The 19,145-nt window shown below is 37.6% G+C and overlaps 1 protein-coding gene across 4 annotated transcripts in view; it reads left to right on the top strand.

Moving 5' to 3' along the window:
- The window catches only part of AKAP6 (A-kinase anchoring protein 6), a 493,560-nt gene that overhangs the window by 360,150 nt on the left and 114,265 nt on the right, over positions 1-19,145 (top strand). For all 4 annotated transcript variants that reach the window (XM_060294728.1, XM_060294724.1, XM_060294726.1 and 1 more), the window contains one exon: positions 5,849-5,969. In XM_060294728.1, coding sequence (XP_060150711.1) covers positions 5,849-5,969 — 121 coding nt within the window. The remainder of the gene's footprint in view (positions 1-5,848; positions 5,970-19,145) is intronic.

Here is a 19,145-nt window from a genome sequence, read left to right on the forward strand (position 1 = left end):
CTTTAATGATATTATGATTGGGCTAGGTGCCACTCTTGTATCTCCCTTCTGTGCTTATGTGACACATGGAATAGAGGATGATGGGAAATTCTAATCTATTATTAGTATTTTACTTCAGTAATATTCTTAAACTATTTTTTTTACAAGATTTTGTTACCATTACCTTTAGTGTCATTTTTGAAAACCAGAGGCAAACTTCCTTGAGCAAATAAAGTGAACAGTGAACACTTAGTGAATATTTGGGGAAAGAATCAATATGCTAAAGACGCTAGGAAAATTGGATCATTTAACAGAAGGTCCAACATAGACAAGCTGGTATCTCAGAAACCTATCTTGTGTCTTTGGATGTGTTGGTGTGAAATGAACCATTCAGTTTACAAAAGATGGATTCTTAAATGCTCCAAAATATGTATTACTCAGCCTTAGGTAGAAAAACTTCCAGGGCTTTTTAGTATTATTTGTTCTTCAACCAATAGTTGCTCTATTTTGATGATTTCTTCATTTGGTGTCTGGTTTAATCAAAATTCCTTAGTGGACCAAGCTGGAACCTCATATATTCACACACACCTCCCATTGATTTCACTTGGGTGAAACTTTATCTTTTAAGCAAAGTTTAAGTTGAAATGTTGAGTTAATGATGCTCACTTTAAATACCAAAGGCTGAATGCATTTATGTATTCAAACACTTAGCTGGTCAAACATAACTCCCACCAGGGTTTAGAGGAAGGATCATTTCTTAGACTGTGCCGGCCTCACAAATAATATATTGCTATCCAATCTGCAGAAAAATGATACTGAACAGGCTTGTTAATATTTTATTTCTATGGTGAAAGGCCCTGGAATCTTTTTTTAACCTTAAAAAGACAGAGAAAATGGTGAACAAGATATTGGGAAATACTTTTGGCAATTACCATAGTAGTTAGCCCAAATTTAGAAATAAACTCTAAAGAAAAAATTGCACATTTATTTTTCCATAGTCTTGTCTCTGTCTCTATTAGAATTTCAGACCATGAAATAAACACATAATTCTGTATTTGTCTAACAAAAACTGACTTTGATTTAGAAGGCTTTCTCCTCATACCATGATGAAGCTTTTAAAGCTCCGAAACTGGTTATATCATACCTACAATAGAATGTCCAACTCTTTTGTTGTGAACCCTTCAGGTATGTGGCAACTTAAAGGAAAAATGTCCGGAAGAATAGCATTTTGGTCATGTGTTTGATTTATAACACCTTCTTAGAGTATTATACAAGTCTGCCTCGTAACATTTTCATAGAGAGTATAACATATTCATAGAGTACTGAAAAGGTGTGCTTTGAGACCTTTTAACATCTAGGAGATTATATATTTGAGTGAATGAGTTGACATGAACCCAAGCACATTTACAAAGAAAACTTTATAAGGAAAATCCCTCCAAAAGAGTAGTTCCTGTACTTGTAGGCTTTATAAGATTCTGAACTACTTGCCACAATTTCAGTCACCTCTCTCTCCCTTTTAAAAATAGAGCATTTGTCACAGGGACTTCAAAAAAAAAGTACCTGGTTCTGAATTCAGCTGATTGAATCAGCATATTCTTCAAAGGGATGTAGAACTGTTAACTAGTTCTATGCTACCCCTGATAAATTTACTCATCTATGATCTATTTTGTTTTCCTGTATAGTAGCTGGCATTTTCCCTGGAAAACATCTTTTATAAAATCACTAGTATACAGCACACCTTTGCAGGTAATATAAACATAAGACAGTAAGCTACTTCCTTTACCCAAGGATTTTCCTAATATAATGAGCACGTTAAATTATAGTCATTTCAGAAGGTTTCAAAAAAACCAACAAAGAAATTCTAGTAATTTATTTCTGATTTGCTACAAAGTTATGTATTTGATTTCACTAATTTTGGAAAACTGTCAGGTTTTTTTCTAAGCTGTGAATTAACACATGGCAAGGAACCTGAAATCAGGCACAAATGCTTAAAAAATGTTTTTGTCGGGCTTCCCTGGTGGCGCAGTGGTTGAGAGTCTGCCTGCCGAAGCAGGGAACACGGGTTCGTGCCCCGGTCCGGGAAGATCCCACATGCCGCGGAGCGGCTGGGCCCGTGAGCCATGGCCGCTGAGCCTGCACGTCCGGAGCCTGTGCTCCGCAGCGGGAGAGGCCACAACAGTGAGAGGCCCGCGTACCGCAAAAAAAAAAAAAAAAAAAAAAGTTTTTGGCTTCAGTATTAGGACCTTATGAGAATTTGTTGTTTAGAAAACACTAGCGCCGATTGTACACTTAATGAAACAAACTATAGAACCAAAGCATTTACCATATTTAACAAACTCAAGCCTAAATATTCTCAGCTAGGATGAAAATAGACTAGACTGGAGGAAGTGTATCTGTGTTAGGTTCATTCACCACTCGCTGGTCTCCAGTGTAGACCATCCGAGAACGAGCCTGAGGTACATTTAACTAGAAGAAATGGCTTTTGTTCCAAGTCCTTTGATAGGGAGAATAATAGGAGGGAACAGCTCAATGGATATAAAGACATGTTAAAGAGCTAGTAAAAAAAATTCCATGATTGTGAACATTTTATCATCCCATATGCAGTTTTCATCTATTTAAAATCTACTCATAAATCTCCTTTAATTTTTAATATAGAAGCAGGATGTGAGAGGGATGGGAAGGCAACTCACATTAATTGAGAATATACTGCATATAATCATTTCAAGTAAGCAAATGTACGATTGTACACTGAAGGCAAAATCTCACCTTCAGAACGAATGAAGTCTGTCTATATTGCACTGGTTGGTATTGGCATTTGGGGATGAGATATTATCTCTATCACATACTGCTTTTCTGAAGTCATTCTGGTCCTACTAAAAGTTTTTGATTTCATTATCTACATTCAATCATCATCATTTACCAGGTACTATCCTGGGCATTAGGGATACAAAGATAAACTCATACCTCGCCCTTGAATTGTTTAGTCATAATCAAAGTTTCTTTTTAAATCATACACGTATAGAAAAGAAAACAGGCTTCCTTATTATCTCTTACTGATTGCTAATTTATGAGACTTCCTAAATACATACTTCCCTGGTACAGCAAGGGAAAAAAACCTGGTTTTAAGATCAGAGTTCAGACTCTTACACAAAATGCTTGTAGCCTCTCCTAACAAATTAACCTTCTCTTTAGGGAACAACCTCTTGGGATAAATGCTGTTTTTGAGATTTCCTATTCCTCTCCCTTTTGTGCAGGATGACATCTGAGCATATAGCGGGCTTACATGACCTTGTGATTCTGGGGTACAGTGAGGCCCCCTGGCTTAATGTGGCCCCTGGGTGCAGGCTGGCTGGGTTCAGTGAAATGGGTCTTGCCCCCGACATTATGAGGTTGCTCCCGACAGAAGGCTGTGGCTGTGTTGTTATCTCTTGGCTTGGTCAGGAGGTATTTCCTGCTGACTAAGCCTCATCTCAGCCTTCACTGGCCCAGCCAACTCCCTGAGGTCTGGCTTCAGAAGCCCCCCTGGCTCTCCTTGCAGAGGTGGGGGGGTGTGGTCATTGTGTCTCTGTTGCCATGGCAACACCTCTGTCAAGTTCACCAGCTGAACTCCAAGAAACCTCATGGAAGGATGAGAGAACAGTCTCCTCATGGGGCATGAGAGAACAGGGTAGCAAAGGGAGTCCTGACCACAGCTCTCTGACTACAACATCTCCACTTCAGGTTATTGTGAGGACATTGTTTAAGGCAATCTCCCAGACTTCCTAGCAGGAAACAGAGCTGACATCCTGGTGCTTTTGGCTTTCCCTTTAGGTCTTAGGCCAAGAGAGGGGCGGACACACATTTGAGCACCTGCTCCTCTTACCTTTATTTTGTTCTTAGTTTCCAAATCCACTGAGATGGAAGGGGTGAGCTTTTTCCTTCCTTTACCCTTTGCTTTTATTATTCCCCTGGATATTCTCTCCTGTATGCAAGTATTAGGATCATACTCTCCTAATTTGGGGGATAGCATTCCACCTTTGCCCTGTCTTTACGGTCAAAATGTGGGAGGGTGCAAGGAGAGAAAAACAATGAACATAATTCAGGAGGTATTTCTAAATGACTGTGCCCGTCGTGTGAGCAAATGCTTATTAGTCATTCCTTATTAGTCACTCACAGAATGAATAAAGAAAGGCTGATGGTTTATTTGTCCCTGTTGCAGTGGTTTTGGCTTGTTTGGTAGTATTTTGAAATGGGATACTATTTCAGATTTCACATGTGCTGTAAGTCCTTGCTACTCCAAGTGAGACCCAGGACCAGCAGCGTTGTTAGGTGCCAACACTCATTAGAAACACAGAATCTCAGCCCCACCCTAGAAGTACTGAGTCAGTATCTGCATTTCAACAAGCTCCTCAGCTATGCCATATGCACATTAGAGTTTGAAAAGCACTGCTCTAGACCACCTTAGCCTTACTAAAGTTTTTGGCTACATCACCTATACCCATCATTGGTATTCAGTAAACATTTATTAATTAATTCTATGTGTTAGCCAATGATAATCCTTGTCCTGGGCACTTATGGTTCTAATCAAGAAGCTTTATAATTATGGTAAAGTAATTAAAATAAACTAGACAATTCTAGATCTAGTCTCCTTCATCACCAGACACACCTTAATTTTTTTTGACAAATCTATTAAGATTAAATTGTAAGTTATGAAAAGTGGATGTTCATTTTCTTGGAAAGCAGTCATTTCGTGTATAGAGACAGGAACAAGGTGGTAATAAAATGCTCACTTGATAAATTCAGATTCATACCTGAGGCTGCTGCTTCATTAGTACTGATAGGGTTTTGCTCAGTTAGAGTTTGACAAGACTCTAGGATTTCTTTTAGGGGGATGATTTTGGGGAGAAGGACACAGTCATAGTTTTTCATTCTGTGCTTTTATTTTCTGATCACAGTGTTTTAGAAGAATCTGAGCTTTACTTATTCACCAAGCTTTCAAGAGAGAATCACATTAATCCTTTTAAGCTCCTTATTCTAATGATTTATTTTGTTGAAAACCACAGTGATCCTCCTTTGAATTTTAATGATTGCTGGCTATTCAGAGATTCATTGTTTTGACTTCCTGTCCTTACCTTTGTTTCCTACATGTCTGTGGGGAACACCTGTCTCATACTGGATCTGCCCCTGGTTCTCACTGGCTTACCAGAGTCACTCAAGCCTATCCCTGAGTGTTAAGCTGAAATGCTGGCTACTCATCCATGACAATATATGTAGGATATATGTTTGCAGAGATAGGCAGATAGACAGCAGAGGGACAGATAAATGATTGAGTCACTTCCCAGTGAAAATAATATTTTGGATAGGATAGTATATTGTGATCATTTTAGAGAAGTTAGTTGAATTAGTATTCTTAATCATGAAGGTATTGGGATGCAATATCTGTGGAAAATTTAGTCATAGAGAAAGGGGTTTGAATGTTGAGAGTGCTGTTTTTACCCCAAGTTCTTGACTGTGTAACCTTCACAAGGCACTGACCCTCCATTTCTCATTCTGTTAAATATGGCAATGCTCTTTCTCAAGGACATAGTAGTAATCATTTTGTTCAAATGCTGCAAGTGCTCAGAAAGGGTGAACAAATGGAAATAGCCATGATATGTCTCAGGTATGAGCATCAGAATTACAGGTTACGTTTTCAAAATCTAAGCAATGGCTATGTCACAAGCTTGAGTTCCTATTTTGCTCTCTGTTTAACCACACAGAGAATTTTTCCTTCTCTTTTTATAGGTATCACCTAGGAACATCACAGGTTTTCAAGAATATATTATTGTAATATGAGATTTGAACAACTACACTGTATTTATGCATAATACATTCTGTGCCTTATCTTCAGGCTTCTGGACTTTGATTCAGAATATCAGGAGCTCTGGGATTGGCTGATTGACATGGAGTCCCTCGTGATGGACAGTCACGACCTGATGATGTCAGAGGAGCAGCAGCGGCATCTTTACAAGGTCAGAGCTACCCTTCTTGCCTTTACCTTGCTGTGGAAGATCTGATTAGCCTGACAAGTCTTTCTCTCAGGATATCTTTTGCGTTCATTGTATGTATCATGGTGTCTATTAGAATTCTCTTCCCTGTCCCCAAACTCATTTCCATCCCTTGTGTGCTGACAGGCTGCATGGACATCATAATTGCAAGAAAGTTCCCTTTATCACATTCTATTTGGTGTAATTCTATAGAAGGACAAAGGTTTATCTTCAAGATGAATAGCAATAAATGAAACTGCATTAATAAGTAGACTGAAACAAAATGAAGGATAAATGGATTGGTAACATTAACAAAATGTGTTTTGATTGGAGTACTCAGGTGGAGTCTATCCACCCCTCAGATCTTCCCAGAGATAAAAGAAATTTGCCTTCTGTTTGGCTTGCTGCTTCCGGGGTACAGACCTTGTCCAATTTAATGTTTATTGGTGTTACGTAGCGCAGACGTTGTCAAATTAAGTCAATGCATTTGCATGTGATTTAAGAAAACTGTCTTTGTACTCAACATATTGATTGTAGGCAATCCATCTAATAACTATCTATATTGTTTTCCATGTCTGTTAATTCACCCCTAGCTTAATGTGTTTTAGCAATTCTATTTAAATAGTCTTAGAAGTTCTTACAAAACAAGCATGAGATTTTGACTGAAAAAAATGGTTGTAAGATTCAGTGTCTGAAAAAGCAGTTGGGGAGGGTAGAGGGACTTTCCACTGAAATATCAGACTGCAGTAAATCTTCCTCATTTAGGCAATTTTTATTGGAGTAATTCTGACAGTTGTCATCCTTGAATTGCTTTGAGCATATGGCATATTTCAAAGAGCAGATTGTGAATCATAAAAAATAAAATTAATAACTAACCACAGAATCAGCAACAGTATAATGACAAGAAACAACTACCCTCTAGCTTTTTAAAATTTCTTATAGAATAAGAAGTACATTCAAGGTCAAATAAAAGTTGTCTTCTTTCTTCTCCAATTTTTATCATTTTAAGTTACCTTTCCTTAATATATTATTTTAAATTTTCCCTCCTCTAAAGAGAGAGATTTATTTTCAAGGGTCTGGTAGACTTTAATTAGTGTCCCTCGGGGATCATCTTAGTTAAGAGAAGATATAAGCTCCCTAGGGACTCAGCAAAAGGTGATATTTTACTCCCTAAAGAATTCTGCCAACATTAATCAAGTTTGTTGACTACTAGCTGTTTCCTATATGGATAGCTGTCCACATTACCCACAAAGCTACCATCTTCTGGCCTCACATATTGTTAGAGTAACAATTTCAACCTAATGTAACCAAAGCCAGGTGATTTCGCATTTCATGCCGGGATCAAGAATTATGTGTGAAAAGTGCCTATAAATCTATATTAATTTAATGGTACAAAAATATTTGTTTCATTCCTAAGACTTAAGCATTAAAAGTTCAGCCAAAAAAGAAAAAAAAATACAAAAGTTATCTAATCATAAGCCATTATCTCAGATTTTATTTCACCCATGATGCCAAATAACATTTCTTTTCTTCTTGATGCATTTTGTATTTTGCACATAAACCACTATTTTTTTTAGAAACAGTGCTATTCTTTGTCAAAATCACATTCATATAATTTACATCACAATTAATAGGAAGACATTGAACAAAAAATGCACTCTTCCTTTACTTGTGGTTTCCTTGTAAGTGCTCTGCCTGAGAATTCCCATTCTGGCATATTGAAGGCCATTATTCCACCCAGTCAGTACTTCTGGATTATAGTATTTTTCCAAACATTTATTTATTTATTTATTTTTTCCGGTACGTGGGCCTCCCACCTTTGTGGCCTCTCCCGTTGCAGAGCACAGGTTCCGGAAGCACAGGCCCAGCGGCCATGGCTCACGGGCCCAGCCACTCTGCGGCATGTGAGTTCTTCCTGGACCGGGGCATGAACCCGCGTCCCCTGCATCGGCAGGCGGACTCTCAACCGCTGCGCCACCAGGGAAGCCCTCCAAACATTTTTATACTGGGGCTCTTCATTTGTGATTCATGTCCTCTGTTTCTTCTTTCAGATGCTCAGCATATCTAAGCTCACTAGACTAGCACTGATTTTGCATTAGGCTTGTAAACAAATTAAAGATTATGTTAGAAACCAAGGACAGTGCTATAGGTTTGTAGAGGGTCTCTCTTTATATAAGCTCCCAAATTATTCCAGACGTTTAGAAACCTCCAAAGCAATCCTGAGGATATTGATGAAGGAGTAATTTAGAACTTGGGGTGGCTCCTGAATTAGAAAAACTGAGGGAAGAAAATTAATCTCAGGTCTTTGCCCAGAATCCCCAGGGATTCTTAGGTTAGGTCAACATTTTCAGTGTTCCATTTCTCTGTTCTAATCTGCTTTTCTAGGAATCAACAAAACTAATGCCTTGGGCGAAGGAGGTTTGGAGCCGGTTGATCACAGAGACCCCTAAAGGACTAAAGCTTTTCAGTTGGTCCCCGGCCTTTCTAGGCTTTCAACACCATTTGAGTCTACCTTAATCATCTTTAATCTTAAAATTTGTTGGCCCTAAAAATTACCAATGCTTCATCAGCATTTTTCACCAAGGGTACCATTGACATTTGGGACAAAACAATTTTTTATTAGTTTGTGCAACCGTTCCTTCCACTACAGGACATTTGTTATTCATGTTCCTCTAGTCATTGTGACAACTCAGTTGGACACCCAACTCATTTCATAGCATTTTCAATCTATCTCAACGTATCTACATCATCTTCATTTCTTAAAATGCTTGTATAACAGCAAGAAAAATGCTTTGCCCTTGTATTCTTTGTTATTAAGCAAAGCACCTTACATGGTTGATATTGAACTAATAGTTGTTGAGTTAAAACAATTAAGGATGGGATTGAAGCTCATGATCCCTGCTATTAATGTAAACAATGAGGGTGAAAAACTTTTAAGAGAGACCTTCAACTGAGTGATGGTAAAATTCCAGGAACTGTAGATCAGGACAGAATCATTATTCCTGTTATCGTAGAATCTGAAACTTTTGTTCTCCTTTCCCTGGGGTGGGGCTCTCTCTGTTTCATCTTTCAGCTGATTTCCTGGTATGCATAGGCATGCCCAGACCCCAATTCTGCATTACTTAGTCCTAGGTTGATGCCTGAAAATCACCTTTGGAAATGTTAGGTTAGAGAAAAGATAGTAAGATGGTCGTCAGTGAGTGTGAAGATTTTTTAGCATTTTCAATGTTAGACACCACCTTTCCTGACTTTACCTGTTTATTTTCTATTCTTGTCTCTGCTAGAAAATCATGTGACTTTAACTCCTAGATATGGAACTTCTGATAAAGACCCCAGACTATTCATTCAGCAGACCTCCTGAGCGGAGCACCTATTATGATATCTTGGTTACCCCAAACCAGCAAAATATTCAAGGAACTTTTAAAGAAGAGAATTAGGTTTAACAGGCAAAGAATACATAGATACAACCTCACATAATTTAGAACCTTAATATTACAGTGGGCTGTAAAGTGGATTATCTGTTTAAAACATTTCTTGTTATTTTCAGATTGTTAGAAATTTAAGATCATTTTCTTTCTGATTAGTTTTAAACTGCAGGGCCATTAGAACAACCTGATTCTTATTAAAAAGTAACCACTCCCTTAAATATGTTTTCTTCTTTGTTTGGAGACAGTGAGACATACTGCCAATGTCTTTCCTTCCCCCTTTTCGGTCTGGCTCAGCCTCAGAATGGGGACCTTCTGAAGCTATTTTCTAATAAACATTGGCAGTATCATCAGCTTAGAAAACACAAATGTAGTCTTTTCTTGTCTTTTTTCTTCCTCAATCTGAGAATAAGCTCCAAGGAGAATTTACTCCCACTCTCTCATTTTCTTTCTCTTCATTCCTGCTACCTTCCTAAGTAGGACAATTTAATTTGTCAAAAGTAACACCATGATTTTGAAAGTTCAGCTCCTATTTGGACTAGCGTTACGAAGCCAGAATTCATAATCACAGGGAGCTGTCTGCATGTGCATTAACTATTAATGGAGAAATATTTAAAACCCACTTGCAAAGGAAAAGCTTCATTTTTTCATATCTGCAGATCAAAGGTGGCATTATTCTTGGGTTCAGGGAAGCGCAAGACACCTCCTCCCCCATCCTATATATTTTATACACTGAGTGGCCTGGAAGCATCTCCATGATGGGAGAGCTGGAGGCCAGGCAGCGGCTGTTGCTGCCGCCTTGCCCTCTGCAGCAGGCGCAGCTGGTTCTGGAGTGCCGTGAGGCTGTGCCCTGTCATGGGCTTCTTTCCTTGCCACAGGGCACTGCTGTTCTCTGCCACCTGCAGAGCACAGGTGACAGAGCCCCTAGCCGTCCTGGATTGGTGTGGGGTTGCAAGGGTTAAGTTCAAGGGCCCAATTCAGAAGTTGTAGGCTGGTGATTATTGTTATAATTAAACAAGAGCTGTTTTCAGGTAGTGTGAAGCTCACTTAAACACCACATTTATAGATTTGTTCCTTGAGTGAATGGCTTAGCTGTTGCTCATCAATAAAATATTAGATTATATTACTTCTCAGGGGTTAAAAATAACCCTTCCAACTTAAAAAAAAAATAACAATATTAACACTCACTTCAACCAAGACCTGTATACTTTCAGGGAATTTACACTGAAGATGCTATACTTAATTTAGAGGGTTGGTTACTCATGGTTTCTGCTTTTATGGGGAAAATGCAAGTGTCCTCTATCTTTCTCCATTGGCATATCTGTAAAAATATATCCTGTGTGAAAAAGGAAAAGAACCATTCATTCTATATAATACAATGCTCACTAAACATATTAATTGCATTTTTATTTTGTTATTGGTTTGAGGTTGTAAGAACTTATAAAAATTCACAGGGGAACAATAAAAATATTTTTAATATATAAGTACAAATCAGAACTGGGAAAATATATGTAAGCTGGATTCTATTTCTGTGAGAAGAGTTAATGTGTAGGCACAGACTATAAGGTCCTACACAATTACTAAAGATGATCCTGAAAGTTTATTCTGGGTTTCCTGGTAGTGAAAGCAAAGAAGGAAATGTGGTCAAACGCTAAATTTACATTTTCCATGAGAAAAAACATTATACTTCCTTTGGAGAAATTGTTTATTTTGATACTTAGAAACGAAGATATTTTCTTTTAGGATTTTTTTATATAAGGGGTTAGAATGGTATAGTAGAGAAATGCCTAACCACAATATTTCTTACAAGTAGATTTCTGAACTTAATACTTTTTTTTTTTTTTTTGTGGTACGCGGGCCTCTCACTGTTGTGGCCTCTCCCATTGCGGAGCACAGGCTCCGGACGCGCAGGCTCAGCGGCCATGGCTCACGGGCCCAGCCGCTCCGTGGCATGTGGGATCTTCCCGGACCGGGGCACAAACCCGCGTCCCCTGCATCGGCAGGCGGACTCTCAACCACTGCGCCACCAGGGAAGCCCTGCCTGAACTTAATACTTCTGACAAATGAGTTAGTTATTTTTTCTCTGACTCTATTGCCAGGTAATGGTTAGAGATTTTGAGCACAGCTCTCGCCCATAGGTAGCTCCTTTCAATGATAGTGTGACCAGATGGAATTAATGAAAGGACATCGTTATTATATATTGGAAAAGAAGAGGTTATTAGTAAAATGAGAAAGAAATATAAACGTTGAAGAGATGGAAAAGCAGTTGAAATTAGTTAATTCAAAGTTAACCAAAGAAAAAAAGAATAAAGGAGTAAATTAAAATCATGGGTAGATGAATGAATAAATAAGAAAATGCTAAAAAATCAAATACAAACAAATTTTTAAAACCAAAACATTGGAAGGAGAATTGTTTCAGGAAGAAAAGCCAGGTACAAGAAAGGGCTAAATTTTAAAGGAGAAAATGTTACTTTAGAGAATTTAGGTGTATATTATAAGAAAAGCATTATGACTTTTAAAAGAAACATGTATGGAATGAGATAGGAAATTCTGGGAGATAAGAAATACAGTGTAAAAGAAGAAAAATGGGACATAGTTGACTTGTTATTTTATAACTGTTGATGCCAAAATGATGCCATAGCTATGAACCAATCATAGAAAACAGATTAATCATGCTATTCCTATATTTTATAAATTCAACCCTCTACAATAGTTCTCTTTCATTTTGTTCTGGACTACATTGATCTAAATAATTTCAGATGTGGCTTGATACCTTTATGACTGAACTTGAGCTCTTAAAAATGTAATGGTAGGCTGGTTCACAGTCCAGGTCATAGTAGCTAGGATTAAAATAGAAGAAAATCCATGAACTTATTAAAAAAATTTACAAGAATAGAAGTACATGTCAAAAAATTAAATTCTGTTAATTAGGCCTTATATTGGAATTTCAGTACCTAAATTTTCTACCTTGATTGTTCAAAATGAAGCAAATTACTAGTTATTGAAGCCATCAAGGTAAAAATGTACCAGATATATCAGGCACAAGAACCTAATGATAATTTTTTACCCCTTTCCCAGTAGATTATTTGTAGAGCTTAATTGTATGTTAGATTAAAACTCTATTAAGATAAGAAGAATATGCTTAAAATCATTATAATATTTCAAAAAACATTATCTAATCTTTTTTAAAGTAATCGGAATGGAAAAACCTAGGCCACCTCCACTGCTACCTAGAAGTGACTTTGTTGTTCCATTTTTATTAAAGTTCAAAAAGTCCTTAGATTAGTTGTCATATTAACTTGAGCGTTGATTAATCAGTGTTTGCTCTGAATACTTGAATATATGTATATGTTTTCTTTCTTTCCTTTTCTTTTCTTTCTTGAGAAAGGGCAAAACTTATCCTGAAAATGTTTAGAAGAAAAAGTAGATGGATGTGGTTTCTGAACAATATATGAAACACTATTTATGCTGGAGCTTATAATACCTATTTTCCTTGCTTTTTTAAAAGGAAAAAAAAAAGAAGGATGTTAAGAGAATAGTATGCCAAGGAATAGCTGGCTCTGTATGCAGAGGGGCAAGGAAGGGAAGCCCCGCCAGCAGTTTTTGTCTCTGGCGGGTGAGCCACTGGCCGGAAGGTGCGTTGGCTCTCTGGGCAGCCTCTGCTGTATTGTGCTTCTCCCTCTCTCCCTGGCCTGGCCTGCTCTGGCCTAGAGTGGATCAAACAAGCCGTGGGGAAAGTTCCCCTCATTTGCATCACTTCTAGACAGCCCTGTCTTACTCTTTGCTGACAGGAAATCACTGTCTTTGTCACCTTTTCTCAGGGCCCTCCTTTTGGCAGAGATGGGCCATGTGACCACGCTTAATCACAACAACAGGGCTGGCTCAGGACTCAATGACATGTTTTCCTCAGCACTTCAGTAAATGGGGTAGAGGAGTCAGTAGGAAATGACTACATTAATTTTAGAGTGAAAAGATAATTAACACTTGAAGGACTAATGCTACAACCTATGGAATTATTATTCAAATTGAAGTTAATTCATCAAAAACTTGTGAAAACTATCTTCCCTAATGCAACTGTTTAAAAAAATAAACCTTGAATAGTAAGATTTGGGCATGTTGGAGGGAGAGTGGGAAGAAGGCGGGGAGAGAGGGGCTTTGGGTGGAGAGTGGAGAGAGAAGCGGGGATAAAGGGAGAGGAAAATCATAGCAGGCATTAGCTATGTTTGAAAAAGCAACTTAAATGGGCTAAAACTTCAACATTTGGGACTGCAGGCTGGAGCATATAAAACGCTTACTTAGATGATATGAATAGGACACTGGCAAACAAAAGCAGCAGTGTGCTCCTAGAAAACTGTGCTTAAAGGAGTTTCCTTGGCAACAGAAATGCAGTTCCAAAAGTAGACAGAACTTTCCTCAGAAAACATACTATTAATAACAACCTTCCGGAACAACTTGGAGCAATTTGACAACTTGGCAATAATAATGCCAAGTGTTCTGCAAATTAATCTAACACATAACTGTTATGTTTCCCTTGCCCATAGTTTTGCTGGACTCTACCTAGAACTCATTGCTTTTCAGTGGCACAAGTGTGAAAATTATTTCTAAATGTTGTCATGGAAAAAAGAAAACCAAAAGAAGTGCTAGTGGCCAACAGTGGCCAGTGATTGTGTTCAGCCTTTTGGAACCTACCAGAGAACTTGGTGTAATGAGATGAGTTTATTCCAATTAAAGCTATTATATTTAATATCTCATTCCAACAAAGATACTTTCACAAACAAAACTTGGTAAAGGGTTAACAGCCTGAGATTTGCTGTGATGTGAAGCACATCTTGAGGCCATTGGTTATATAAATGTAACACTTCACTAGATACGTGCTGGGTGTTATTTTTAAAAGCATCATCATTTCTTGTCAGCCCAGAGAATGAACTAATCTTGGATCTACTTGGCCAATGGGAATCATTTGAATTCTCCTGAAGGCTATACATTTGCCAGCCAAGAAAGGAAGAATGTTCCGCTATTCTAACCTTTCTTGAATCCTTGGATCTAAAGGTTAAAAGTAATCAATATCTCATTGTGCTACTTGGTTTCACGGTAATAAGTAATAACCGTCATGTTAAAATCCAAATGATTGCAGATAGCACTTAAATGAGTTGACCTGTTTGGGAGATTTTATTAATTGCAATCAGGATAATCATTAGAGTTTGCTAATAAAAATTTGGATTAAATTGTGAAAATTTCAGCCTTTAGCTTTTGAAAAATGACTTTTACTTAATTAGATGTGAATGTGCAGTGTTCCCCCCCGCCCCATGTTAAGCTGAGATATTTGGCTTTAACTCTACATATTTGTAGATTTCTTTCTGGTTTTTATAAAATAAATTAGAGGAACGTTTAAGTTCCTTATAAGAAAGGGCGTTTGGTTCACTGCCACCTTTGGCTCCTGAACCGCTCAACACTATATAGATATGTTTCAGATCAGTGACTTAATGGAAATGTCCCTCACCTACTTTTTAGTATTTCCTATTTTTAAATTACTTATTTGTAGCGGTTATATTCATATGTAAGCTAATCTGGTTTGAAGCTAGGAAAAAAGTTATATGATGTGTGATTAAACTTTACAGACAGCCATGGTAAGAACTGGGGGTTATTTATTTTGTCAAAAATAAGTACCAGAGTTTAAAGATGAAAACCAAATATTGTCATTGACAAAGTGGTCTTAATGTAAAAGGATAAATGTTAGATTTAATGTTTCATGTAATTACATCAGGAAGGCATTGGTTATCGTAACTGTAACTACAAGGAAGTGTATAAGATATATATGCTATTGAATCCAAATATTTCGTCTTTATTATCATTCTAGTTTTTACAGCTTGTTAGGATTTCATGCATATATTCCTAAAGCAGGGAGGTGGGACTAGAAGGGTACATAAATAATGTTTTAGTTATTTCAAAGGAAGTCCAGGTACCTGTTCAGAATAGGCTGGTGAGCCTTGGCTGGGGATGGGGCAGGGGGCAGGCAAAGCTCAACCATAGTGCTTTTACAGATAAACTCTCTAACCTCCTTCCTTTCTGTCCTTGTTTTACTACTATGTCTAACTTTAAATCCCATCCTTAAGATTCATTTCTTTGTGGTAAAAAAGAGTATACTCTACTGGATGCAGATAATCTATGGGGAGGGGGAGAATAATATTGAATTAAATGCCAATTTTAACATCTAGTTTAAATGGAAAGACACTGAGAAGGGAAGACAGAGTGGGGAGTGGGTAGAGGGAAGAAATCCAGAAAAGGGACCAAGGACGCAGATGTTACCTACTTCACCATTTGATAAGAAGGGAAGTATCTGTGTGTGTGTGTGTGTGTGTGTGTGTGTGTTATGAGATAGGAGTAGGATAGAGGGACAAAAAAATTAATATTGGTCAGATCTTACTATTTGACTATGTCAGTGCCCTATGTACATCATTGTATTTAATGCTCACAATGTTCATGAATTATTTTCCCCATTTCATGTACTCTGAGCCTGAAATACAGTTAAGTGGCTAGCCTGAAGGACACAGAACTAGTTTCTCAGTCAGATTAGGCTAGGGTTTGCTGAGATAACAAACAACCGCCAAATCTCAAAGGTTTAAACCTGCAAAGATTTATTTCTCATGTATTTATACTACATGTCCATCACAAGTTGGCTATGAGCTATCCTTCACATTGCTGTTACTCCAGGAATCATACTCATGGACAAGCCACCCTCTTAAATATTCCCTCAATGTGACAAAGAGAAGAGAGACTTCTGGAGGGTCTCACTCTAGTCACTAAATCTACTTGGAAGAAACACTTGTCACTTCCTCTCAATCATCGGCCCAAACGAATCGCATGGCTCCACCTTACTCCAAACTGAATGGGGAAATGCATTCCTACTATATGCTGGAAGGCAGAAAACTAGAAATATTTGTTGAGCTGCACCAATAACTACCACAAGAAATAAGTAAATAAGTCAGGGTTTGATCCTTGCCTGCTCAGTGTTGCCCCATATCCTCTTCTCTTTCCGCCCTCTTCATGAACTTTTTGTGCTAAGATAGAAAGAAGAAAGTCCTAAATATTTAGATGGTACATCTGCAGAGAAAACATGATGGGTTTGGGCTGGTTCTTTAGCCACTCATCAGCCTTTCTTAAGCACCTCAGCACCCTGGGGAAGTGTTGCCATAACAGGAGCCTCCTGTTATATTCTGTCAGATTCAGGAAAGCCAAGGCCGAAAATATTTATGTCATTTTGGGAGATGCACTAAAGGCAGCATTGCCCAAGGAAGATTCAACCTCATGGATTCTGTTATTGCCAAAGGGAGTCATTGAAGAAGTGTCCCCATGGAGAGATGCTCTAGAGGAATATCATTTACAGAAAAACCACCTTCCAGTCCTGTCAAGGAAGCAAATGCATTTCTCAGAAACAAGGGCATTCCAAGCATATTTTTAATAGAGTGGGCATTTGTGAAGCTCATACTTTCTTAAAATAGGCACTTCTGTGACACTCTATCCCTAATGAGGCGCACTGGGAAGCTAAGAGGGAAGAGTGGTCTTGCTGCTGAACCTTGATTCATTTACCTAAGACACAAAACACACACACACACACACACACACACGCACATTTTCTTTCTCTAAAGCTAGGAAAGAGTCAACCAGACTAAAATCCTTATTGCTTTTGGGGTTGATTTCAAATTTTCTTCCAATCTTTCTCAGACCACAACTTTCTCCAATAGGATATCTATACACCCCTGAAACTCGTCTGAATTTACTACCTCGGCTGCTTCTTAAGTGGTTGATTCCATATGCTCATAGACATTTGCACAAAGCTTTGTGATCTGTGATATTCCCCTTGTCACCTCATTTTAGCCATTGGAAACTAGGAAGTCTGTGGAAGAGGTACACACATTTATGCATACATTTATGTGTGTTTACACATATGCACACATATACAAAGTATTAACATGTTGAATTAAAAGAATCTTTCATCAGGATTGAATCTGGATGAAGTCAGACTCCTTGGACCAGACATGCTGGCTGTCCCAAGACATTTAAATCATGCATATATAAATAACTATACAAACTCTTTTCATATCTGCCAAGTTTCAGTCTGGAGCTCATTTCTATGTTATAAAGTTTGGCATACTGGATTTTGCTACCTTCATTACAATAGAATTATCCCTTTCAATACTCACAGGTGCCTCCCTGAGAGAACCCTCCTTGAGAATAATTTAGCCATGAGTACTTTGTTATTAATAAAATGCATATTTTTAAATAATATGATAGATTTAAACTTTGTGGACTAAATTTGAGAATGAATGATTATAATTTTTGTTAGATTTCACATTCCAAGGGCAGGATTCATGTCTGTGTTGTTTATTGATATAGCTCCAGTGCTTAGCACAGTACCTGGCACAGAATAGAAACTCAATAAATATATGGTGAGAAACATTTTTCCAATAAGGCTTATTTAATAATCTATTAATTAGATCCTATTAATCAGAGCTATACTATCAACTCGTTACTTTTTCAAGAAAACAATCCTATTTTCATGCTGTGGTAATTGAGTCTAAAACTTCATGGCTTCCTCTTACATTATATATAAAAAGAAAAACAAAAATTTCTCTCCTTGAAAAACCAATGTGCCTTAAGGATAGCTCTTAATACTCAGAGTACCCAGATTTGGCCAGGTTGCTATCAGGGGAAAAAACGTGGTGATAGGGAAAAAAAGAGGGAGGGAGGAAGGGAAGGACAGTGACATCCATGTCTGAGACAAATGGTACAAAAATGTACAACTAATCACCATAATTCTATGGCTAGTTTCCAACCTTTCAAACTGTAGTATTCACTGTTGTATTCTTGATTATGTAGACAATCTCAGTACAAGTGTTTATACATGTGAGGATAACATGAACCATGCAAATGCGAAGCCTAATAATAGAATAATAAGTATAGGTAAACATGAACAGTCATTTGAAATGTGAAGTATATCACCATAATTTGTTCTTGTACCATAGTTACCAGGAGATTTTACTGACACTTTCATTGTAGAAAATCTGGTTTGACTTCAGAAGAGTGTGTGTCTAAAAATTTAATCATGAAGGGGTGAGAAAAATAGGAGATTTGGACTTTGGCTGGCTCTTTAATCCAAGTCCGTCATGATGAGGGTGAAGTGGGGAGAGAGTCTAAAAGACTGACTCATCTTTCCAAAGCTATAGCAAGCCAATTCAGAATATGAAACTTAAAAAACTAAATTTCACTTCTATAATGTCAAGAAAAAGCTGAAATGTAATTTCGAAACTTACTCCCACTCTTGTATTTAAAAATTTTATACTCATTATTTAAAAAAATAATCCTATGGTCATTTATACTTTTAGTGATTAATTGTAAGCTTTAATGATTTTAAGCAATAAAGAAAAGGTTAAAAGATGTGCCATTTAAAATTAGAATTTGATGAAGATTTGTGATAAATTCACTTCTTGCCCCTCTTTGTGTCTACTTTGGCATCCTTTTGGGTTTACTGTCTTCCCACTGAACTTTGTCCTTCCTCCTCAGCTGGGACATGCTGAGATTTGAAAATAAGCCTGAGGAACACTTCTCTCTGTATGGTTGTTCTCTCCTCTTCTTCACTCTCTTCAGCCTGGTGATACTAAAGACCCATTCCTTGAATCTCTGGTTTTCTTATAAGCCACGAACAAAACTCCTCACGTTCCTGAAGACTTCAATATAA

The sequence above is a fragment of the Globicephala melas genome, chromosome 2 (genome assembly GCF_963455315.2).
Source record: "Globicephala melas chromosome 2, mGloMel1.2, whole genome shotgun sequence".
Classification (NCBI taxonomy): Eukaryota; Metazoa; Chordata; class Mammalia; order Artiodactyla; family Delphinidae; genus Globicephala; species Globicephala melas.